Here is a 25,447-nt window from a genome sequence, read left to right on the forward strand (position 1 = left end):
TGAGTCTTAAGCACAGCCTTGGCACTAGAATTTTGTTCTCAGTTGTTAGGATCGAAACATTTCCAAATTCATAAACTGAAAACTTACTCCCCAGTATGGCGCTGTTAGGAACGAGGGTCCTGAAGATTCAAGCATAGAACACTCATGAAAAGGACTTTATAAAAACATTTCTCTTTCTGTTTTCTGCCATGTAAGAGCATAACATAGCTGACTAGAGCCAGAAAGTGGACCCTCTTTAGACTATAACCTCCAGAACAATGAGAATTACAATTCTGTTGTTTAAACCATACCTAGTGTATTGGTTACTGTAACCCCAACCAAGATACTATGTATAACCAGAGTTAAAGAGTAGTACATTCTGTAGAAGCAGATTCTCTAGTTGCAACTCCCAGAAAATTTAATTTAAAGGTAGAACAGGAGATGCTGAGTTTTGAGATAAGGATGCATTGTGGTGTCCAGTCTACTTCAGAGTCCTTGGCAGTGACCTTCCCACTCAGCCTAAAAGGCTAGAAACAGGTACAGAGGAATGAGCCTGCTACCCAATTTTAACAGTCAGCAGCAAATAAATTTAATTATATTTTACAATTAGTTTTACTTAAGGACCAATTACCTGAATAATGTAAGTGCATTAGAATAGGAACAAAACAAATTCCTAGTTACTGAAGCACAAATTTTTTCTACTAGCCAAACATGCAAAAAAAAAAAAAAAAAAATCCACACATTGTAGATCCAAGACAAAAATGTGGATTTATAGTATGACTATTTATGAATATATTATAAATATACAAAATCCTTGGAGTTATACTTGGAGTATAAAACTCCAAGCTACCTTTCAAATCACCTCTGAATACTTCGTTTTCTTCACCTCATTTACAGAAGAAACTTAAAGCAGCTTGTCACAATGTTGTTTTAATAACATACTTGGATCAGCCCAATGGACTCTCCATCCCATGTGATACAGAAAATTTTAAATACTTTAAGGAATTCCCCATCCCACTCTGATTCATTACTATAAGACCAAAGTGAACAGAGCAACTACGTTAATGATGTTCCTATAGCAGCCAGAGCAGGGTGCAATCTCTGGTGTTTGGTGAGAGCAGAACGATATCGGAAGGCTTTTCCACAGTCCTCACACCCAAAAAGCTTCTCTCCTGAATGAATCTTCTGATGCTGAGTGAGGTATGTGTTTTGGCTGAAAGTCTGTGGGCACTCATTAGAGCTGTAAGGTTCCTCTCCAGTATGAGTACTCTGATGTTCAGTCAGGTACATGCTCTGGGTAAAGCATTTGTCACATTCATTGTACTTATAGGACTTCTTTCCCAGATGAATTTGCTGATGTTGAGTCAGATGTGAGCTCTGGCTGAAGGTTTTTTCACATTTGTTACACTGGTAGGGTTTTTCTTCTGTGTGAGTTTTTTGATGTTGAGCAAGAGATGAACAGTGTCGAAAGGCCTTACCACACTTGGGGCAGGCATACGGCTTTGCTCCTGTATGAATTCTCTTGTGTTGTGTAAGGTGTATTTTCTGGTTGAAGCCTCTCCCACATTCATTACACTTATAAGGTCTTTCACCAGTATGGATTTTCTTATGCTGAATAAGGGATGAGCCATAGCTGAAGGTTTTCCCACATTCATGACATTGATAAGGCTTCTCTCCAGTATGAATTCTTTCATGCTTAGCAAGAGATGAACTCCGAATAAAGGCTTTCCCACATTCCTTACATTCATAGGCTTTCTCCTGGGTATGAGTTTTCTGATGTTGATTAAGGTTTGACAGATAGCTGAAAGCCTTTCCACACTCATTGCACTCAAAGGGCTTCTCTCGGGTGTGAATTCTCCGATGCTGAGTAAGGGATGAGCAATAACTGAAGGCCTTTCCACAATCGCTGCACTTGTAGGGCTTCTCTCCTGTGTGAATTTTCAGATGCTGAGCAAGGGATGACCAGTAACTAAAGGCTTTCCCACATTCTGCACAGTCATAGGGTTTTTCCCCAGTGTGAGTTTTTTGATGCTGAGTCAGGTTGGAATGTTGGCTAAAGGCTTTGCCACATTCATTGCACTCATAAGGCTTTTCTCCCGTATGAATCATATGGTGCCGGATAAACGTTGACGGGCCGTTGAAGGCCTTCCCACATTCGTTACACTTGTAGGTTTTCTCCCCAGTGTGAATTTTTTGATGTTGAGTGAGGTGTGTGCTCCTGGTGAAGGTTTTTTCACATTCCTCACATTTGAAAGGTTTCTCTCCTGTATGAATCTTCTGGTGCTCCATAAAGTGACCTCTCTGGCTGAAGGATTTCCCACACTCATTACAAGTATATGGCTTCTCACCAGTGTGAATTCTCCGATGCTGAACAAGATGGGTCCTCTGACTAAAAGCCTTCCCACATTCATCACATTTATAGGGCTTTTCTCCAGTGTGAATTCTTTGATGTTGAGTGAGAGATGGACCCTCAATGAAACCCTTTCCACACTGGTCACATTTGTACGGTTTGTCTCCCGTATGAATTCTCTGATGGTTTATAAGGTTTTCACTTCTGCTGAAAGCTTTGTTACATGCATTACATTTATAGGGTTTCTCTCCAGTATGTGTTCTTTGATGTCGAATGAGAGCAGAGCAGTAAGTGAAAGCTTTACCACATTCGCTGCACTTACACAGCTTCTCTTTTTTAACTGGGTGGGAATTCTGGTTGGCTCTTGTTTTAGTGGAAGTCTGATCTTGAGCTACTTCCACTTGTGTTATGAGGCCTGAGCTCACACTGAGATCACTTGCACAAGTGGGTGCTGTTTTCTCAGTTACTTTGATTTTTCTTGGCAGCATCTGTTGGTTTACTTGAAGCTTCTCTAAACGCTCGTCGTCCCTTTTGCTGTTGGTGACTACTGTCTCTGAGGACAGATGCTCCTCAGAAATGACAAGTTCTAGGGGTGACATACTATTTTCAGGTCTTGTCTTCCAGTCTGAAAGAAAATAAAATGTCAGTATTTTCTGGACAGAGAAAAAGAAAACTGCCCTTGTTGGTGATTATCTAATCCTTTGAAGGTTCTCAAATATATAACTTTAACATTTGAGGAGAAAGAGGAAGATATTAAGGAGAATAAACTGAAACTGGGAAGAGAATGCTTATTTCAGTTTCATAGATGATCTTTAAGGACAAATAAGAATGCTATTTAAAGCAGTAGTTAAATTTAAGAAGTAAGCTGGATATGTTATTATACATCCTTATTCTCAGCACCTGAAGACTGATGTAGTACTACCACAATGGTGGCCTTAACCCTATTACAAGTGACACCCTTCTTTGGAGGTCTCTGTACCAGCTTTACCCCGTTGCTATAAGGTTGGCTGTAGCCACTGAAGGCTCAAAGATCTTTGTGTATGACAAACCCCATGTGAATTTGAGTACCATTGGCCACATGAAATCAGGGGAAAGACTACCCTGATCACCATCCACAAAAATTCTAGTCAAGGGAGGTGGAGCTAAGTTCAACAAGTAAGAGGTCATAGACAGTGTCCCAGAGGAGAGAGTTTAGGGTATCACCATCAATGCAGCCCATGTGGAGTTCAGACAGCATTGCTGCCTGCCACTATGCCCACACGGACTGTCCTAGTCATGCAGTTTACTTTAAGGACATAATCACAGCACTGCCCCTCTGGATGGCTGCACTCTGGTAGTGGCAGCTGATGACCATGCTCCAGACACAAGAGCACAGTGGCTAAACAGACTGGAGCAGACACTAGCCAGGACTCAGATATGGTGGCAAGTGGCAGAGCTGGAGATCCAAGAACTGCTCAGTTAGTGTGGCTATGAAGGTGAGGAGACTCCAGCCATTATATGCTCTTCTCTCTGTGCCTTTGAGCAGTGTCATCCTGATCAAGGTGTGAAGTCAGTGCAGAAGCTGCTGGATGCTGTGGATACTTACATCCCAGGGCTCAGCTGGGACCTGAAGAAGCCCTTTCCCTTTCTGCTACCTATGGTCAGGTTACTCTACTCCCAGCTGTGACACACTGGTGACGGGTACTACTCCCAGCTGTGACACACTGGTGACAGGTACACTAGAACATGACATTCTGAAGAAGGTCGATGAGTGGGAGTTGCTGGGATAAAGCAAGAACATTATTAGCTTTGTGTTGAGAGGCAGAGACCTTCCATATGCCTGAGTCCCTGGAGAGGACTGAGGCAGGAGATAACCTGGTGCTCTAGTACAGAGTTAGAAGTAGAAATTCCCAAGGCATGGTTTGGTCACGGTTAAGCCAGAGTCTATCCAACCCAACCAAAGGTGGATATCCAGTTTTACTTCCTAAGCAAGGAGGAGGGTGTCTCATTTTATGCCTGTCATGATCTCCCTGACTTGAAACTTGGCCTATCATGTTATCTTGCCTCCAGGTAAGGAACCTGCCATGCCTGGAGAGGACCCAAAGCTTAGCGTAAGCTTGTGGCAGCCCATGTTCTTAGAGAAAGGCCAGGACTTCACCTTGCAGGATGCTACACAGCCACCGGCACTGTCCTTATCACTGAAACCCTTGACATGACAAAGGGGAACAAGAACCACAAATGGAACGGGACTGAACTTCTGCTCAGGTTTTTGATCTTATGGCTCCCTGGGTCATAATTTCCTTCTGTGGACACAGCTGCAGCCAAGTAGTGTACAACAATGGACACTTCTGCTCACAAGAAGTGGCCTGCCAAGTGAGGCTGGCAAATAAACCATGATTTTTAAAAAAAAAAAAAAGTAATCGGAGACCACTAAGGATAGAAAGAAAAGGACTGACTCTGAAGGACGCAGTCTGAATTGAGAGTCCTTGTTAATAAACAGCACAGAAAAACTTTAAGAATGGTGATTTAAATTCAGGACAAATAGGAGAGGCTTAGCCTAGAACCCTGAAGTAAGAAATTCATCTTTACTAAAAATTAGGAGTTTAAATAGGAGAAGAAATGTTAACAAATTCAAGTTTATCATTTTGGAATTTGGAAAAGAAATGGAGGACTAGTTATAGGTGTGTAGGAATGGAAGATGCCAAAAGCAGCATTATAATAGGATGTTTATGTCTAAGAGATGAAATTCCAGATTACGAGGAAAGAAAATAGTTGAAGCCATAGGAATGTGTATGTGAAAAGGAGAGAGGTGAGGACCACCCTTGAGAGAGAGAGAATAGAAGACAACACTTTCCCACCAGAACAGCTAGGAAAGAAAAGACCTTTGTACTGTGAGTCTAGTCATAATCACTGAAACCATGAACAGAATGGCAGACCCCAAGCTGACCACCATCTCCTGCCCATGTCTCCACAGATAATGGAATAGCATGTGTCAGTGTAGGCAGGCTCATAGTGGCAGAAATTCTTCAGTGAGAACAAGGTCATGTGTTTCACAGGTATGTTTACACCAACAGGAATAATACCCAAGAAAATATGTTTATACAGCAAATAACCATAAGGAATATCTTCTGAGGCTGGTGAAATGGCTTAGGCAGCAAAGGTGCTTGCTACAGCTGGGCTTGATAATTTGAGTTCAATCCTTATGAGCCACACGGAATAGGAGAATTTTGACTATCGAGTTGTCTTCTGACTTCATATAAACAAATGCACTCCTGGCCAATACACAAATAAAATAAAGGGAATAACAAATATCTCCTGGATGTACCATAGAAGGAAGGGCATGAGGGCTATAAAGTCTTGTGCTGTTAAAAAAAAGAGAGAAAAAAAGTGTTTGGAAGTGACCAGTCACAAATATGAATAATATGAAGGCAAAGTGATATTAACCAATGTCCACACAATGTCATATTCTCGATTCAATGATTAAGAGAATTACCTGGGCAAAGAATAAAGGATTGAAGGATTAAAGAAGGTTCCAAAATATGTTGACTACTATCACCTCTCTCCCAAAAGCAATCTCTACTTTCCTACACACACAAAAAAAATAACATAGTCCTATACCTAATATGTGGAGAAATAATTGAGGGTGTTAAAAACCAAGCAAAAAGCAGGCAGACCAGTCATACAAAACACTCATCAGGATTACAGATCATATCTCTGAAAGAATGGCTTTCTAAGACAGCCTCAGAAAAGAGGCAACTGGGGGCTGGAAAAGTGGCTTAGTTAAGAACACTTACTGCTCTTGCAAAGGACCTGGGTTTGATTCTAGCATCCACACAGTGGCTCAAAAATCACCTGAAACTCTAGTTCCAGGGGATGTGAGGATTAGATATCCTCTTCTGACCTGTGTCAGCACCTATGTGTGGTAAAAAAATACACATGTAGGCAAAATAATATCTCTCTCTCTTTCTCTCTCTCTCTCTCACATGTAGGCAAAATAATCTCTCTCTCTCTCTCTCTCTCTCTCTCTCTCTCTCTCTCTCTGTCACTCACACACCACACATAAATGTTTTTTTTTTAAAGTACAGTGGGAAATATTATTACTAGATAAGACCAAGCAGAGTAATACATTACAGGGAGGAAAAGAAAATTAATGAGAATAATCAAATCATTCATGAACTCTATGTACTCTGGGATAAGCTTAAGAGACAAAATCTACGAATCTGGAGAAGAAGAAAGTGAGATAAAGTCTAAAGGCACCATTTAATGAAATTATAGTAAAAAATTATCCAAGCCTACGGGGGTGGGGGGGAGGACATCCATCCACGTGTAATAAGCATACAGTACTACAAATAGATGTGAATAACATGAGATAGTCACGATGTCAAAATTACAAAAAGGCAGATTAAAAATTGTATTTACGTGGGAAAAATACCAACCCACATGTATCAGAAAAATATCAGAATAACTGCTCTCTTGTCAACAACCCTAAAAGCCAGAAAAGCAAGGCTTGATATTTCAAACCCTGGAAGTAAATTAATCACTTGGAGCTGTTAGGTAGGTTAGTAGTTGTTTAAAGCACTTTTGCTCTTACAGAGGATCTAGGTTCAATTCCTAACACCCACATGGTAGTACACAACCATCTGTAACTCCAGCTGAGGCTACAGATAGCACAGTGGTTATAAGCACCGGCTGCTCCTCCACAGTGCTGGGTTAGATCTCCAGAACCTACATGGAAGCTCCCAACTATCTTCAAGTCCAGTCCCAGATGATCCAACACTTTGTCTAGACTCTAGGGTCAGTACATAAATGTAGAACACAGATATACATACAGGCAAAACACTCACACACACAAAATAATAAAATTAAAAAATTTTAAACTAGCTAGGCAATGGTGGCACACACCTTTAGTCCCAGCACTTGGAAGGCAGAGGCAGATGGATCTCTGAGTTTTAAGTCAGCCTTGTCTACAGAGAGAGTTCCAGGACAGCCAGGATTACATACATAGAGAAAACCCTGTCTTAAAATGCACCCCTGCCCAAGATTGTTATTCTCAGCAAAGTCATCTTTTCAAATATTTCAAGACAAACACAATCTAAGGCAATTATGATACTGCAGAACGTACTTAAAGGGGTATCATAGACTAGGAAAGGGAAGATGGCACAAGAGCACATAGAAAATACATTTATTTCATGAGGGCAATAGATGTGCAAATGAGAGGCAGGAACAAATTCACCATGTCTGACATGGTACACCAGAAAACTCTCAATACTAGTAGGGAACAAAGAACTACAGCAATAATACACTCAGCCTGAACAACCAACAAAAACATAAGAGACTGAAAACTCTTCAATAATAACTTCAAATACTAATGGCCTCAACTCAGCAATATATAAACACAAACTGACTGAATTAAGAAACAAGATCCAACTATTTGTTGTGTATTAGGAACAGTTTCCCTTCAAAAGCACTCATAAACTGAGGTTCCAAAAGATGGAGATTAACCTACCAAACAAAGGCAAACTTTTAACTTCATGTGTAGTTCACATCAAGTGCTTCTGCCTTCCAGTGCTGGGATTAAAAGTGTGAGCAACCACTGCCGGCTAAGAAATACAAACTAACATTAAGCTAGTATAGCTATTCTGATATTGGATAAAGTGGACCCCAAACTGAAACTTGTCAGACTACATAAAGAAGGCTACTGCACATTAACAAATGATACTTTTTTTGTTGTTGTTTTTTCGAGACAGGGTTTCTCTGTGTAGCCCTGGCTGTCCTGGAACTCACTCTGTAGTCCAGGCTGGCCTCGAACTCAGAAATTCACCTGCCTCTGCCTCCCAAGTGCCGGGATTAAAGACGTGCGCCACCACCGCCTGGCTGATGCTTTTTTTTTTTTTTTTTTTTTTTTTTTGGTTTTGTTTTGTTTTGTTTTTCGAGACAGAGTTTCTCTGTATAGCATTGGCTGTCCTGGAACTCACTTGGTAGACCAGGCTGGCCTCGAACTCAGAAATTCGCCTGCCTCCACCCGGCTGCTGATACAATTTTTAAGAAGATATAACCAATGCTTGGGTTCCCAATTTCATATAACAAACACTGAAAGGTATGAAAGGTCAATAGGTTTTCATATATTAATAGTGAAATACTTCAATAATCCATAAACCTTCAGATATGTCTTCTAAATAAAAATCACCAAAGAAATTTCAGAGCTAAATTATACCATATATCAGTTGGATTTAAATATCTGCACAGTATTCTACCCACCAGATATAGAACATACATTCTTCTCAGCAGCCCTTGAAATTATCTTAGAGGCCACAAGCAAACCTTAATAAACAAAAATGGAGCCGGGCAGTGGTGGCGCACGCCTTTAATCCCAGCACTTGGGAGGCAGAGGCAGGCAGATTTCTGAGTTTGAGGCCAGCCTGGTCTACAGAGTGAGTTTCAGGACAGCCAGGGCTACACAGAGAAACCCTGTCTCAAAAAAACCAAATAAATAAATAAAATAGAATGAATAAATAAATACAAAAGGATCAAAATTAATTGTGTCTTAGGTCATAATGGAATAAAACTAGAAACTATCAGGCTAGAGAAGCTACAGAAACAACATAAATTCTTAGAAACTGAATAATATACTTCTGAATGAACAGAGGAGTCATTGAATAAATCAAGGAGAAAATAAAAAACTTCCTAGAAGCAAAAGAAAATGATAGCACAATTTACTAGAACCTCTTGGCTAGAGCTAATGAAATTCTATGTTTACAGCTGTACGTGCATGCATTAACCACTATCTCCTAAAAAGATATACCTCAGTGTGTTTGTGTATCTTTTTTTTTTTTTTAATTTTAAAAATTATGTGTGTGGGCATATGCACATGGGTGCCTGTGATAGGAGAGCCCAGAAGTATTAGATTCCCTAGATCTGGAGCTAATATGGTTGTGAACCACCCTATGCAGCTACTAGTAGTTGAACTTGGGTACTCTGGAAAAGCATCAAGTTCTCTTAACCCCTAAGCCATTTCTCCTGCCCATATCTTCAGGGTCAGGGTTCTAGAACAAAATAAGAGAGAGAGAGACGGGGGTGGGGGGGTTGGGGGGGAGGGAAAGGGAGAAGGAAAGGGAGATGGAGAGAGAGAGAGAGAGAGAGAGAGAGAGAGAGAGAGAGAGAGAGAAATGGAGAGGGAGAGGGGGAGAGAGAGAAAGGAAGGGAAGGAGGGAGGGGGTGTCAGATGATGGTGGTACACGCCTTTAATGTCAGCATGTAGGAGGCAGAGGCAGGCAGATCTCAGTGATTTTGAGGCCAATCTGGTCTACAGATAGAGTTCAAGGACAACCAGGGACACACAGAATTCAAGGACACACAGAGAAACCCTGTCTCAAAAAAACATAACAACAAAAACAAGCTGTGGTAACAACAAAAACAAGCTGTGTGATCAGCTAGAATAATCTGGAAAGCAGGAACTTCAATGGAGGAATTGCCTGGATCAGACTGGCCTGTAAGTAAGCCTATGGGGGCAATTTCTTGATTAACACTAAATGTTAAACAAGCCCATTGTGGATGGTACAACCTTTGGGCAAGCTACTAGGCAGCATCCGTCCATGGCCTCTGCTTCAGTTCCTGCCTCCAGGTTCCTGCACTGTTTGATTTCCTGCCTTGGTTTCTCAATGATGGATTATGACCAGGAAGTGTAAGCCAAAAAACCCTTTCCTTCCCAACTTGCTTTTGGCCATGATGTTTATCATAGTAATAGCAAACTAGGACATAAGCCAAACCCAAAAGCACATCACTAGAAATAATGATCAAGGCTGAAATTAATGAAACAATGACTTAAAAACTCAATGTGTAAGGTCAAAGAGTTACTTCTTTAAAGATTTAATAGATTGACAAATCTCAAGCCAAACTAAGAGGAATACAAGAAACACCTTTGCAAAATCAGAGATTAAAAAGGAACTTTTTATAACAGACACCAATGAAACCTAACGGGAATACATTAAAAATACAAAAAAGGTGAAAATCTTGGAGAAAGGATGAATTCCTAAAACATGTGAGTTAGTAAAATTAAATCAAGATATAAGCAACATTTACAGAGCCATAATACTAATAATACTGAAACAGTAATCAAAAGTCTCCCCACATGAGATGCCCAGGACCAAATGAATTTATTGCTGAATTCTACCAAATGTTTAAGGAAGACCTAACACCTTCCCGCCTCAAACTGTTCCAAAAGCAGAAAAGGAGGGAAATACCACCAAGCTCATTTTACAAGCTAGTATTACTCTAAATATCAAAGCCAGATACGAACAACAACAAAGTATAGACTAACTTCCCTGATGTAGGTATAAAACTTGCAACAAAATACCTGCAGGCCAAATTCAAGAACATATTAAGATCATACAGAACAACCACATTTTTTTTAAACCTCAGGAATGCAAGGCTGATTTAAGATCTACAATCCATATAATAAAAAAGACATATAAATAGACTAAGAACAAAAATCACATGGTCATCTCAATCTATGTAGCAAACGCATTTAACAAAGCTCAATACCCTTTACCATGACAGTCCCAAAGAAACTAGGACAGAAGGAATAGAATGGTCCTGCAAACTTTAAAAGTGCTTTAAAACAAACAACAACAACAACAAAACAACAACAACAACAAAACCAGACAAAAAAACAAAACCAAGGCTGCAGGTGTGGAACTCATGTTTTATTGTTGGAACTAGCATGTGTTTCTGTTTGATGCTAACAGAGATGGAACCCAACACAGAAAATGAGAGGATAATCCTGGGTCAAAACAGAGTGGGAAGAGAGAGAATGCAGAATGCAGGTACAGACGTCTGCTTTAGAAGAATCAGGAAGGCTGCAACCTCTAAAGGGAATAACACAGACTCTATGTTGAGCTGGTACTCATCTCTCCCCAGGTGATGCTGGCAGCTGGGGACAGCGGTCCTCTGCTGTTACACACTACGTACCTTCCAAGGAACCAACAGGAATGCACGACTCCTCAATCCATGGCTCTGTTCCTTGCTCTAGCTGGGAAATCATATCAGGTTTGGAAACCTGGAGCCCTGATCAGAGGGGGGAAAAAAAGGAATCTGTCTGCAATAAGGAAAAAGTACCATATCAGAATGCAGTCTCACCATTCTGTCTCTAAGATACTCTACATGGGAACAATCTGGTATGATGAACAGCATGTCAGATGTCTTAACAATGGGGCAGCTGAGAAGCTCATCTGAGAGAGGCAAATACTCTACTTAATAATGAGGAAAAACTTCTAAAATCTAAAATTGCCGGTTCCTAGATTAAGATGCCAGTCACATCTATGCACAACAATGTGCCTCTCGTATCCATCTAAACTCGGGGCTCCCCCCACCTAAAAAGACAAGGTGTGTGTTTGCTTCCCCAAACCATATAAACTTAAGGGCACCCTTAGCTACAGAGACCAGGTGTGTACCCTCTCCCCACATCACACTCACCTATAGAGACCAGATGTGTATAATTTTCCAGTGTCACATCTCTGAACAAATCTCTCTGTGTAGGATCCAGGTGTTTCCATTCTTCCTGAGTGAAGTTCACGACCACATCCTTGAAGGTCACTGATTCCTAAAATATCAAGTATTCTACAGCTTAGCCTTAGAAAACAGGTAAAATTAATTGTACCCACAGAAGCAAAGCAGGTGATTAAAAGCAGTACTAGTATATCCACCTTTTGAAAAAAAAAATTCAAATAGAGCTTACCCATAGGATTGGTATTAAGAATAAAATAAATATTCCTTGTGGTGGGTGGTAATGTAGCTCATTGGCATAGCATGAGAAAGGTCCTAGGTTCAATTCTCAGCAACAAAACAAGAGCCAAAAAGCAAAATAAAACAAACAAACAAACCTTTTCCCCCTTAAAGTGCTCAATTAGGGCATCTAAGTAAGTGCTCAGTCTATTGGCCAATGCTGTCCTTGTTCTTTCTCCTCACCTCTGAGTTCTAAGATACAGCAAGTACTACATTATACCTGCTACAATCAATAACATTTTAATATCTCTAATGTGCAGACTATCCAACAACTTTATGGCAGACTTGCTCTATTACATTTCTTTCTGAGAGGATGGGAGGGGGGAGGAGACAGGGTTTCTCTGAGTAGCACTGGCTGTCCTGGAACTCACTTTGTAGATAGGCTATGGCAGCCTCAAACTTAGTGATCTTGATCCGCCTGCCTCTGCCCCTCTGCCCCTCTCTGCCCCTCTGCCCCTCTGCCCCTCTGCCCCTCTCTGCCCCTCTGCCCCCCTCTGGCCCTCTGCCCCTCTCTGCCCCTCTGCCCCTCTGCCCCTCTGCCCCTCTGCCCCTCTGCCCCTCTGCCCCTCTGCCTCTTTCTCTGCTCCCCTGTGCCTCTGCACCACTGCCTCTGCTGGGATTAAACCCATGGGCCAACACCATCCAACTGCCCTGTTACATTTCAAAAGACATCAAAGTATAAAGGAACCAGAACAGCACCTTGGTGTGGAATAAAACTCAGTAAGAAGAAAAGAACTAAAATAGGCCCATGCATTTAAGAGCTGGATAGGATTAAGCAGTTTTCAAATTAATTAATATAACCAGTAAACCATATCATACTTTACTAGCAAATAAATAAATAAAATTGAGGTCATTATACCTTTACATTAACAAATATTCTTGTTGGCTTAAAGATGACATTGTGGAGTTGTTTGTTTGAGACAGTCTTGCTATATAGTCCTGGCTGGTCTCTGCCTCCCAAGAGCAAGGATTAATGGCCTATGTTTCTCCCAGCTTCATTTTGAATTTTTGGTCTCTATGTTTTTGCGCAAACTAAGCTTAAAATAATTACTTACAATAACAATAGGAAACGAACATATATATATTGAGCACTTCACCCAATGCGAGCAAATTTACATTCCTTTACAGTACACTCTGATCACTAATAAGGTGGATTATATTCTGAATAAAAGAAAAGTCAAAATGGATCTTAATTTAAAGATTCAAGTCAGAAGTATGTTCTCTGACTATATGTTCGCTCACTACCTGGAACATGATTGTTTAATGAACCTTCATGTATATTGAAACTTATCCAATTAGAGTTGGCTCTCTCCATCTGTGGATTCAGCCAACTGTAGATAAAATACATTCAAAGAACATGCACAGATACTGCTTTTGTCACTATTCCTGAAACAATACAGTAGAACAAATGCAAAGAATTTATAGTGTATTTGAATAGTATTTACAATGTATTAGACATGTAAGTATCTAGAGATGAATAAAGTACACAGGAGACAGTGGATAGGTTATATGCAAACATTGTGCCATTGTGTAAGGGAGTTGAGGATCTACATGTTTTGGCATCTGTTAGGGGTCCTAAAACCAAGTCCTCTAACATACAGAGGAGTGACAACATAGTTTAAATGCATGCAGTTTATTGTTACAATATTCCTCAATAAAAGAACAAAATGATGCTAGAAACACTTAAGCTGAAATTGGGAAGTACTGATAAAGGGACGCCTTGAGGTTAAGGCTCATGGAAAATTTTTCCTACATTAGAATTTATTATGGTTCCCAGATGACCCACAAAATAAAGCCCTCATACTTCTCATTAGATATTTGAGTGCTTTCATATTCTGACCCCAATTTTATTTTTTAATTTTCCAAAATAGGCCATCTCCTCCAAATCTTTCTGAATCTGTGACTATTACCAGTGCTCACCTGCACACCTAGACTCTGATCCTCACACCTGTCTTACTCCAATATTCAAACGTCACTTGTGCTTGAGAGAATACAATTCAGCATACTCCATGCAACCCTCTGTCCTCAGCAAACCACACATTTCTCTCCATTCCCGAGAATTTGCAGTGCTCATTTCACCTTTTGTACACCTGCTTACTTTGTCTTTTATTGGCCATTTTACTCTGTCAAGTAAAGACTTATATTGTGTTTCTTCTTCTTCTCCCACCCCAGGGAGGTACCTAGTGTTACAAGGTACTGGGTGGTAAGAGGTAAACGGTGAATGATTGCTGAAGCTGTAGAGGCAGCCAGAGTAGGATCCTGATGACATCACCAGACAAATGGGAGCCCAGAGAAGGCTCACCAGCAGTGATTCGGGAGTCAACACACTTGACAATTAAAACACATTATTCTGAGAAGGGACATGGCACTTGGGAAACTCTCAACTTACCTGAAAACTAGATGGTGGGAGTAGGGGACATCCCTCGTAGAGACTGGTGGAGTCTGCAAAGGACAGACCTGAGGAGGAAGAGGTCATGCTTAGGATGACCGGATCTGCTGCTGCCAGCAATCCAGAAAAAGGTTCTACTTTTCTTCCTGGAAATAACAACTATGTCTCCCCTTCCTTTATATATGTCAGAATCCCCCAACCCCTCAAAAGGTTCAACGGAGGCCTCTGTACCATCCTAAGAAGGCTCAGGAGAAACAAACAACAAAAACCAAACTCTGCCCTAATATTCAGCTTTGGCTCTCAACATGTAACTATTCACAAGGTTCATACAGAGAAATCTGAGTTCCACATTAATGAAGGAAGACATTCCTGCTGACTCTTCTCTGCTACACATAAAAATATGAGTAAAGAGCAGGGTATGATAGTGCATGCCTTTTATCCCAGCACTAAGGAAGCAAAACCTCATGGGTCTCGGTGAATTTATTTAGTGACATTCTCATATACCTAATGAGAGTAAAGACATGTAGGCAAACACTTATACACATAAAATAAAATCCAACAAAAAATGTGATAAGGGAAAAATAGTAATAGATCATACCCAGGTATTTTTAAAAGGATATTTAAAGAACTATGTTTAGTTTTAGGCACACCAATGTAACAAATATGCTAACTAGGAAAAGACTACTCAAAGAAGTCTAGCAATCCTATATGGACCTATCATAGGAACCGAGGCTAGGCTAGCTACTTGACAGGGAACTTAGGAGTTCTAACAGCTGAATTCACAGTTAAGGGCATCACTGTGAAAGTACTGACAGTCTTTGGTGCTTTCAAGATCTACACACACGTTGGAGGAACAGACATTTTTAGTAAAAGGAACTAAAAAACAAGGAAACATTTGCACTCAAAATGGTGAGTTTAAGGCCACACACACTTGCACCGGCACAGGCTTGAAAAATTGCTATCTGCAAGATATTTCAAAACTAATCTCTGCATTAAAAAGTTAGAACACTTTTTTTTCTGATTGCAGTTTTTTATTCGAAAATGTAATAAGAGAAATATCAAGAAGATCAGATATTCTGAACTGTTGTTCCTTTTCAAATTCTCATGTCCAGAACTCAGAATTAATTCTTTCAAGTCTCTTTCAAATATGTAATTAGGTTTCTTTACCCCTAGCCACATTACTTCCTCCTCTTACTTCTCAGTTCGCCCTACACCAGCCCTCTCTGCTCTAGCACTTCCCATTACCTGCCATCCCAAGAGCTCTACGTGTTCCGCTAGAACTTGGACACGTGGATATCCGGGCAGCTTCAGTTTGGGGCTTCGATGCCCCGCTATCCTTCCAGAGTCTTATACTCTCCGAGATTGGCCTACCAGACACAGGATGCACTCTGCAGCACGCGTTTTACAGTTGCACCTCAGACTCGTACAGAGTAGCCAGGAGGTTCTGTCCAAGAGCGGAGAGCACAGGGGCGGTTTGGAAGAAACAAAAAGTGAACAGGGAGCGAGCAGCTCTGCCTTGCTGCAGCAGAGACTCTGGGCGTCCATCTAGAGTCTGGCCACCCGCCCTCCACAAGGTCTGCGATCTCCTACTTCCCCAGGCGGCCAGACACACTTGTTGCGGGACACACCAGAAAGGCGAACTGCACCGCATTCAGCTGGCCCAGCCTAGAACAAAGGAACAAAGCCTTGGGGAACCCGCGGTCCCTTGCAACGCCGAGGGGAGGCGCGCCCCCTTCCCTGACTCCCCGGCTTCCTCCCGCGCAGGCCGCATTACGAAGGCCCGCAAGGTGACGTCACATTCCCAAGGAGCTGGCGGTTGCCATGGTGATACCTGGACTCCAGTCTAGTGACGCACTCCCAAGGATCCTGGATCCAGAAGCGTGGGATAGTCACCAAAACTCTGGCTACGAGTTTATGCAGTGGGACTAGCCAGACACCCACCCCCTTCCACGCCCACAGTCGGTTTAGCGGTCACTTCCGGCCGGGTAGACCCTTTCCCTTCTACACCACCCCCCCAACACACACGAGCCTCACCGGGGACCACAAAGGACTACAATTCCCAGAATGCAGTGTTTCTGAATTACTTTTCCCAGATTTCCACTGATGCCACAGTACCTGCTTGTGGCTCGGGAAGTTACACCTGCCTATCGTTTGTGTTTGGTGGTTTGGATTGTGAGCAGAGGTGGTCATATACAGCGTTTGTAACCAATATTCACACAAACGCAGGATTTTGGGCGGAAATGATGGGGCAGTCTCATACTCCTGAGTCTGGTCTCGAACTTGGTATGTAAATGTGGCTGGCCTGTGAAATACTGACCCACCTACCAAAGATCTGGCCTCCCACACTGAGAATTTCAAAACGCAAGCGTACGTTTCTCCATTCAATCCTATTTTTAATACCTGGTCTGCATCCTCATTTATATGATATTTGTCTTTTTGAAAATTTTTGTCATTTTCATGTCTTCGAAAAACAACTCACATTTTTTTAAATGGTAAAGAAACCGGGAGGAGGCGTTGGTACAGTATTTTATGAATTAGCAGTGCTTTCTGCAGGTTTCTTTGCCTAGCACTTAAAAGTGAATCCATTAGTGCCGTTGTCGTACACAAAAGATTGCAACAAATAGGTTTTTTGCTTCAAAGGTATGGCCCACTCAACTAAGGGCTTCTGTTCCTCTCCAGTTATTTGACAGAAGGGCTAAAGTAGCTCCCCTCTTTAGCTGAGAGCACCAGACCTGGAAATAATAATGCTAGACATGAAAAAAATTAAGGAAAAGGTATATTTAGAGAATTGGTTGCAACAAGACATTAGATAAAAAGAGAACGCAAACAGCAATCATGTGCCATTTTTTTTAAAAAGATTTGTTTTTGTGTCTGTGCTTGTGCACATATGTGAAGGGGCATGCTTTTGTGTCCAGAAAAGGATGTGGGAGTCCTTGGAACTAGTTATAGAGAAGATTGCGTGCTTAGGACCAGACTTCTAACACTAGTTTTCCTATTTGCTGGTTAGGAACACCTCACAGGTTTTAGTTCTGGGAATGGGGTTCTGCTGAAATACATGCCTAGAAATATGAAAGTAACTTTGAAATTTGATTATGTGTAGAAGCTAGAAGAATTACTGAGTTACAGCATTTAAACTAAATTATTTTGAAAAGATGGATGCTATATAGACATTAGGTTCCAGTGATGACTCAGATGGAAGTGAGGGGCAACGGAGAGAGCTACAGTCATCTTTCATATATTCTCATGTTTAGAATAACAGTCAACGGCATGTCTGTGAAAAATCCAGACTGGGAGACATTTGAAAATCGTAATGGCAATTTTGGAATTTTGGTTGTTTTTTTTTTTAAAGAAACATTGTAAGAATGTGGTTTTGTTTTAATCCCAGGTGTGGGAATATGAGGCTGCTTCAGACTGAAGTAGTTGACTATGATTTGCCTCATGCTCTAGCAGAGGCATGGTTTTGCCAGCTGCAGATAGTTTCTGCAACTGTGGGACATTTAGAATTTTAGCAACTTTTCAAAGGCTATAAAACGCTAGGGCACAGAGTGGCGGGGTTGGTGGTGTTGGTCATTCAGGTTGGTTGTGACTTGTTAGTCATGCTCAAGAAGAAATAAAAAGAAAAAATAGATTCAGATCTCTCCCTCTCTCTCTCCTTTCTCACCTATCTAGTGACAGGAGATGAAACCAGGGGGATAAAGGGTGGAAAAAAGAACCCACAAGTAGCAAGAACCAGCTACAGAAAAACATTTGCCTATTAAAGTATTTGTACCAAAAATATAAAAAGAGCTCTTAGGAGTAGAGGGACAGTAGTTCAGTGGTAGTTTTTGCTTAGTCTTGGTTTTAAACTACAGCACCAAAATAAACTGTTTATTCTTAACAATGCTCAATATAACCATCCAATTTAGAAAATAGGCCAAACCCCAAAACTTTAAACAACTCACCAAAGATGATATTTAGAGAAGAGAGAGAAACGTACTCTACATCTTAGTTTCAGGGAAACGTGTGTTAAAACAACGGTATACTAGCATGCTCCTTACCAATGCTCTAAATCTAGGACATTGACACCAAACACTGACAAGAATGTAGAACAGAAGCAACTCTCCTGCACCTATAGCAGGGATGCAAAGGATACACCCATTTTGGAGGACAGTATGGCCATTCTTATAAAACTATTCATGCTCTTAGCTTTGATTCAATAATTCTGACCTTTAGTATTTCTTCAAAGGAATAAAAAACTTACATCCAAAGAACATTTGTGTATATGTCTATAGTAACAGTACAAGCATGAACAAAGTGTTGGATACCTGTTTAGTGGAATATTATCCAGCAATTAACAGAAATGAATTACCACGCTACAAGAAAAAAAAATACAGGGAAGGGCATTAAATGTATATTACTGAGTAAAAATGAGTCAATCTGAAAAAGGCTGCATACTGTATGATTCCATCTATATAACACTGGGAGAGGGAAGCAAAGAACAAGTAAATAATCACCTACTGCCAGGGATTTTGGGGATACTTTGAGCAAAGGGGACTTGGGGGGGCAGTCAAACATATACAGATTTGTCAAATCCTAAAGAATATACAACACTGAGCAAGCCCTAGTATGAACTATGGTATTGATGACTTACCATTACTGGCTTATGATAACAAATTGCTATAGGAATACAAGATGTTAACAATAGAGAAATTGGGGGGACAGGAGAGATGAAGTATACTGAAACTATTTTTCACTGATTTTTTTCCCGATAAACCTAAAATTGTCCTCTTCTCCCCAAGTCTTTTAATATAGAAATACATGAATGTTAAAGGTGGTTTCTTAAGGTCGGAAATACAGAACAGATAATTAGGAGAGAGGGAATGATGAACCTTTTGATAAAGTAGCAGGCATTTGGCTATGTTATACTGTTGGGTAGAAAATAGAATTTATTTAATGAGCTTAAATATTTAGCTGAGAATCCCAAGTGAGACAGTTGAGAGACCCAGTTCTCCCTCAGGTCACTGTTTATCATTCTTTAATGCAGTTGATATTGTTAGTTTTGTGTTGGGCTTGTCTTTGCTGAAAACACACTTTTAATGTTTTCTGTAAATAAATTAAAATCTAAAAGTAAAATAAAATAAATAATAAAAATTGATGTTTGATCAATGAGTCACAACAAAAGCAGTGTCGAGGACTGGGGTAACAAAGGTACACTTTTTGTTAAGACAAAATATGTTATATACACCATGTAGCCATGTTAGCCCCAAAATGACAATTGTCTTGCCTCAGTTATCAGTGCCGAGGCACAGAAATGAGTCACCACCTTCTGCCTGACAGTACTTCATTGCGAGGTCATTTGGGTTCTGGTGAGGGAATTGAAGCCTCCAGTCGCCTGAAGGCACTGTTAGGACTCTTCTGCTCTCCATTCTGAGGCTGTACAAAGAATCCAGCCTTCCTGTGACCCGCACAATCGTCTCACCAACAAGAACGCACTCGGACACACCAGGATCCTTCTGCAGCAAGCTTTATTGCGATAGAGAGAGGAAGACCCCGAGCCCTGAAAAGTCACTGCCTATATACACCCTAGAGCGGTGTGTTCACTTCTAATTGGCTGCTTGCTCATTACCTCGTATTAAGCCCGGGTTGGGCAGTGACTTGGCTCGCTTTCACCACTTGCACATGCGCAGTCCACTTATTACTTGCGGGAGCATTGGATGCCAGTGCCATCTTGTAATGGCGAATGCTCACCGCGGCTCTCTACATCTCCCCCTATTTGTTTTATAAAGATGGAACAGCCTTTGGCCTATCTAGCGTGGCACCAATCAAGATTCGAACTCAAGCCCGATCAAGCAAACTCCATCTTGGGGGAATAAGCGATCAAGAGCTTACAGCCCGAAGATTCTCCCTTACCCTACCAGGTGCAATGGAAACAAGTCCTCTGGGTGCAAGGGCTAAGGGGATGTAAAGAGGAATTGACACCCGTCCCTGTGCAATGGAATATAGTTCCCAGGAGTGCAAGGGCTGTCAACCTACTATTCAGGTACCACGGCTATTCAGGCAAGGGCTGACTAGACTTAGACCTCTCATCGACCCAGTGCAGTGGGCTGAACCCTTGGGGTGCATCGACTGAGGGTCTCAGTCATCAGTCACTCTCTTAGCATAGATAGCCAAATTTCAGGGGATGATCCTTGTTCCAAGGCTGCGAGTGCTTGGGTAATAACGACCTTGTCACGTTTTTGTTGGGCTCTGAGTTTGCAGACCAACCATAGCATAAGCACTAATCCACAACATAGGGCTGCACCAAACAGGCCTACCCCCACCCACTCTTTAAAGAAAGAAAAGGCTGAAGAAATCCAGGAGGAGAGTCCTTCCGTCAGCGACAGGTCCACCCTTGTCGAGTTGATGGCTATCACTGCCATTCTTAACTTGTCAAGGGTCTCATCAAAGCCTTCAGACCAGTTACCTGCAAGATACAAAGCTAATTGTCTGGACAAATTAGCTGCTCGGGTATAATTTTCATATTGTACACTGGTAATGCAAAGCGCTCCTAATTTCCTTTCACATCCTAATTGGGCCAGCTGGAAAAGAATATCCAACCTTTCCTCCACCAAGTCCAGGTGTTGATTGACAATCATCAGCCCACCCTTCAATTGGGCACTAGCCGTAGTTTGAAGATTGATGGCCTCTGCCACAGTGGCAGATAACTGGTTAAGGGCCGTGCCAGTTTGGACTGTGGTATACATGGAAATTCCAGCAGCAGTCACTCCAAACTCCCTTTTTTGTCTAAATAAGGACAGGGTAGATGGAGTCTCTATGGGGACAGGAATCCATTGTGGTACTCTAGCTACCAATGCACGGGAAAACCGTTTTGAATCCCAGCATTGTGACATCCAACAAGTTTCATTAGTACAATTTTGAAAAGATCCATTAGTCAAAATAAACATAAAGGGAGGATAAACACAGACGGGGTGGGCAAATTGTTCTGATTAATTATGGCTTTATTGAGCCCAACAACTCTCGTGGAATTTACAACTTCATAATAACTTAGAGAGGTGTTCTCCTTTTGTGTAAAATTAGATATCAAAGTAAACCGTGACTTCCCGGCAAAACCACCTTGGAGAAAACTCAGGGGGTTAAGATCAGTGCAACTACCATTAATCCCACAAAGTAGCCATTTATCAAAGGGATTCATCCTTAGGCTTTGTAAAAAGAGTCCCTGTTTCATGATATGCTCCTCCCTTGGGTCAACCAACATATTGGGATAAAAGGTGAAGGTTTGAGCCTGATCCGCCCAGCAAGTGACAGGGGATTGACAATCTGTCCAGGGTGGAATAATACCTTCATCTTTCCCGATACAAAAGGGAGCTAGTTTTGGCTGGCAAGGGCGATTTCTGTCAGTAAGATTGGAAGACAAGAACGTGCCATTGATCCAAGTGACTTCATACCAAAAACGGGTTTGATAATACCAAATCTCATAGGGTTCATCATTTTTGGAGGTCAAATTTATCTTGTTTGAGTTAACCATGCCCTGCTGCTTAAGATCAAACAACCCCAAGGCTCGGTTTGTGAGGCTCATACACTCACCTGTATCATTTTTAATTGAAAACACAGGGAGCCTTGTTCCTGAAAGGAACAATTCTCACCTAGTGGTACCAAAAATTTATCATATGGAAGATATGGCAAATCCAATGTCTTATTAGTTGTAAAAAATTTTGGGAAAACCATCGCGTCATGCCTAACAGGCATGGACTTTGGAAAGGCAGACAATATTGCACATCTTTGTTCACTCTCTATACTAGGAACCCAATTTAGGAGAGTCCAAATGAGAATTGAGAGCGTCTGCAGATGAATCCTTCAGGGGGTCATCTTCAGGTACCGCGAGTCGCCGTGTCAGTCACTCTGGCAGCCAAAATGGGTTGTCTTCTTCCTGTGGAAAAACACAAACAGCTCCCCTGGATCTTATTAAAATAGGATCCGGGCCTTTCCATTGACCAGTCAAGACATCTTTCCATTTGACCATCTCCTTTGGCCTGTCAGGCTCTAAACAGTGACAGTCAGCCGCTGTATGGCCCTGACTGTCCAGATTTAAAAAATTAAGAGTAAAGAGTGCTATAGAGATGGTTACTCGTGGCACTGAGGGTAGAGCCTCCTCGACTCCCCCTTTTTGTCTTATTAAATAAGACTTGAGAGTGCGATGAGCCCATTCTATAATGCCTTGTCCTTGAGGGTTATAAGGGAGACCCGTCAGATGGGTCACCCCCATTTGTCGACAGAATTGTCCAAACTTTTGAGAAGCGTAAGCTGGTCCATTATCAGTTTTAAGGATTTTAGGCTTTCCCCAGGCACTCCATGCCTCGAGACAATGCTGAATAACATGGGCCGCTTTTTCTCCGGCTAATGGAGAAGCAAATATAATTCCAGAACAAGTATCAGTGGAAACATGTAAATATTGCAATTTGCCAAAGGATGGGATGTGAGTAACATCCATTTGCCAAATCTGTAGTGGCTGGATACCTCGAGGGTTAATTCCAACATGAGGCACAGGTAAGAATTGACAGCAATTCTGACATTGAGTCACTATATCTCTAGCCTCTTTTCTAGTTATGTCAAATCGACAACATAACGTCTCAGCTGTCACATGAAATCTTTTATGAAAATCTTTAGCCAAATCCAATTTTGGCGAGAGGGTAATTGCAATCAACTTTGTGGCTCGATCTGCCAGATCATTTCCGCAGGACATGGGTCCCGGTAGGCCGGAGTGAGCCCTAATATGTGTAATAAAAATAGGGAATCTTCTATTAACCAAGGTAAACTGAATCTTTTGAAAAACTTCTACAAGTCTACTGGATGTCCTAATTGGTCCAGCCACTTCTAAAACTTTAACTGCGTTTACTACATAAAAGGAATCTGAAACAATATTTAAGGGACCTGGAAAAATTTCCAGAACCTCTAACACCACTAAACATTCCACAATTTGAGGTGAGGTTTCATGGTATTGTTTGGATGTGACTTTGTTATTAACTACATAGGCACCCACTCCTGTTTTTGACCCGTCTGTATAAACTACCACTCCATCTAGGAGTGGTTCCTGAGATACAATGCGTGGAAATACAATAGCTTGAGTTAAGGCAAATTGTAAAATGGGATGTTTGGGATAGTGATTATCTATCTGACCATTAAAGGAAGTGACCAACACCGCCCAAACATCAGAGGTAGCAGTTAATATTTGGACTTGATGGGCAGTATAAGGCACTATTAAAACTTTAGGTTCCCTTCCAAAATGGGTAATAGCTGCTTTTAGCCCACGAAGGGCGAGTTGAGCAGCTGCATCTGGATACCATTCAGTGATCTTTGCAGAAGCATTGGGATGAATCCATAACAAGGGCCCATCCTGCCACAACACAGCAGTTGGTAAGTGTCTAGTTTTTAAAACACATAGTCAAAGGCTTTGGTTTCATCTATGCGTTTTAGCTGGGCATCTTGTAAGGCATTTTCTACCACTTGTAGGGTGCGGTTTGCAGCCGGTGTTAAGGCTCTTGGTGAGGAAATATGAGCATCCCCTTCCAAAATATCAAACAAAGGTTTTAATTCAGCAGAGGGAATTTTCAGGAATGGTCTCAACCAATTTATATCACCCAATAATTTTTGGAAATCATTCAAAGTGTGCAAATGGTCTCTGCGAATCTCTAATTTCTGAGGAACTATTTTTTCTGGGTAAGTAACTGTTCCTAGAAAGGAGCCTATTTCTGAAATGTGAACTTTCTCAGTAGCAATATGCAGGCCCCACTGTCCCAGGGTTTTTAGTAATAAAGGGTATGAGGTCTGCAAAATAACTAATTCCTTATGGCACATAAGAATGTCATCCATATAATGGATCAGTAACAAGGAGGGAAATTGTTTCCTAACTGGCTCAAGGGCCATTTGTACATACAGCTGACACATGGTGGGGCTATTGGCCATGCCTTGAGGCAAAACTTTCCACTGATATCTTTTGTCTGGTTCAAGGTGATTAACAGTAGGTAAGGTAAATGCAAATCTTTGCCTGTCTTGCGTGCATAAAGGAATGGAGAAAAAACAATCTTTAATGTCTATAATTATAATCCTCCATTGCTTAGGTAAAGCATAGAGTAGAGGTAGGCCTCATTGCACAGAGCCAAATAGCCGCATCTGCGCATTAATGGCCCTCAGATCATGGAGAAGTCTCCATTTTCCTGACTTCTTTTTTATGACAAAAATGGTGTATTCCAAGGAGAGGTGGAAGGCTCTAAATGACCAAGCTGTACCTGTTCTTTAATCAGCCTTGTAGCAGCTTCCAATTTCTCAGAGGATAGGCGCCATTGAGGAACCCACACGGCCTCCTCCATAAGCCAGGGTATGGGCATAGAACCCTCAATGGCAACTAGGGAAAACCCAAACCTTGTCTTCCTGTATTACACTCTTGTGAGATTGGGCTTAATCTTCCTTGTTCTTTTCTGCCAAGGCCTTTTCCTTCCTTATATCCCATCCTTTTCATAATATCAATAGCTTGTTGAGAGTACTCACTAGTTAATGTTAATCCTAAGTCTTGTAAGATGTCTCTTCCCCAGAGATTAACAGGGAGAGGAAGCACATAAGGTATAAAGCTTCCTGTTTGACCTTCTGGTGCCTGCCAAGTCAATGAGTGTGAACTGACTGCAGGGCTGGCTTCATATCCCAACCCTTGTAAGGAATGGGACGATTGTGTAACAGGCCACGCCTTAGGCCACCAATTGGAGGAAATAATACTTTTATCAGCTCCTGTGTCTTCTCCTCTATCATTAATTGCAAGGTGGGTCTAGTTTTAAGGTCAACTACCAAGTGAGCGAAGTCAGTTCCTGAAGAACCAAGCCCATTGGCGCCTCTAGGCACCCCAGTGCAATCATGCAAAACTTGGAAGGACAACCAATTGAGCAATCCTATCCCCAGGAGAGATAGAAAATATGCCTTGTGGACAAGAGCAGAGAACTTGAAGT

The 25,447-nt window shown here is 41.5% G+C and overlaps 1 protein-coding gene and 1 pseudogene across 3 annotated transcripts; one reads left to right on the forward strand and one right to left on the reverse strand.

Moving 5' to 3' along the window:
* Positions 1 to 893: 893 nt before the first annotated feature.
* On the reverse strand, positions 894 to 17,231 carry Znf184 (zinc finger protein 184). 3 transcript variants are annotated; one of them, XM_076939276.1, is made up of 6 exons: positions 16,309 to 17,231; positions 15,723 to 15,921; positions 14,478 to 14,545; positions 11,780 to 11,906; positions 11,276 to 11,371; positions 894 to 2,954 (listed from the first exon to the last, which is right to left on the reverse strand). In XM_076939276.1, exons 2-6 carry the CDS (start codon positions 15,727 to 15,729, stop codon positions 1,036 to 1,038), a joined length of 2,217 nt encoding a protein of 738 aa, XP_076795391.1. In that variant the 5' UTR covers positions 15,730 to 15,921; positions 16,309 to 17,231; the 3' UTR covers positions 894 to 1,035. The 3 variants fall into 3 exon arrangements, with proteins under 3 accessions (XP_076795391.1, XP_034366246.1, XP_076795392.1); XM_034510355.2 differs by having other exon boundaries at positions 15,723 to 16,142; XM_076939277.1 differs by lacking the exons at positions 14,478 to 14,545; positions 15,723 to 15,921; positions 16,309 to 17,231 and having other exon boundaries at positions 11,276 to 11,402.
* LOC117713507 (elongation factor Tu, mitochondrial pseudogene) lies at positions 3,256 to 4,604 on the forward strand (annotated as a pseudogene).
* Positions 17,232 to 25,447: the final 8,216 nt, after the last annotated feature.

The sequence above is a fragment of the Arvicanthis niloticus genome, chromosome 8 (assembly GCF_011762505.2).
Source record: "Arvicanthis niloticus isolate mArvNil1 chromosome 8, mArvNil1.pat.X, whole genome shotgun sequence".
Taxonomy (NCBI): Eukaryota; Metazoa; Chordata; class Mammalia; order Rodentia; family Muridae; genus Arvicanthis; species Arvicanthis niloticus.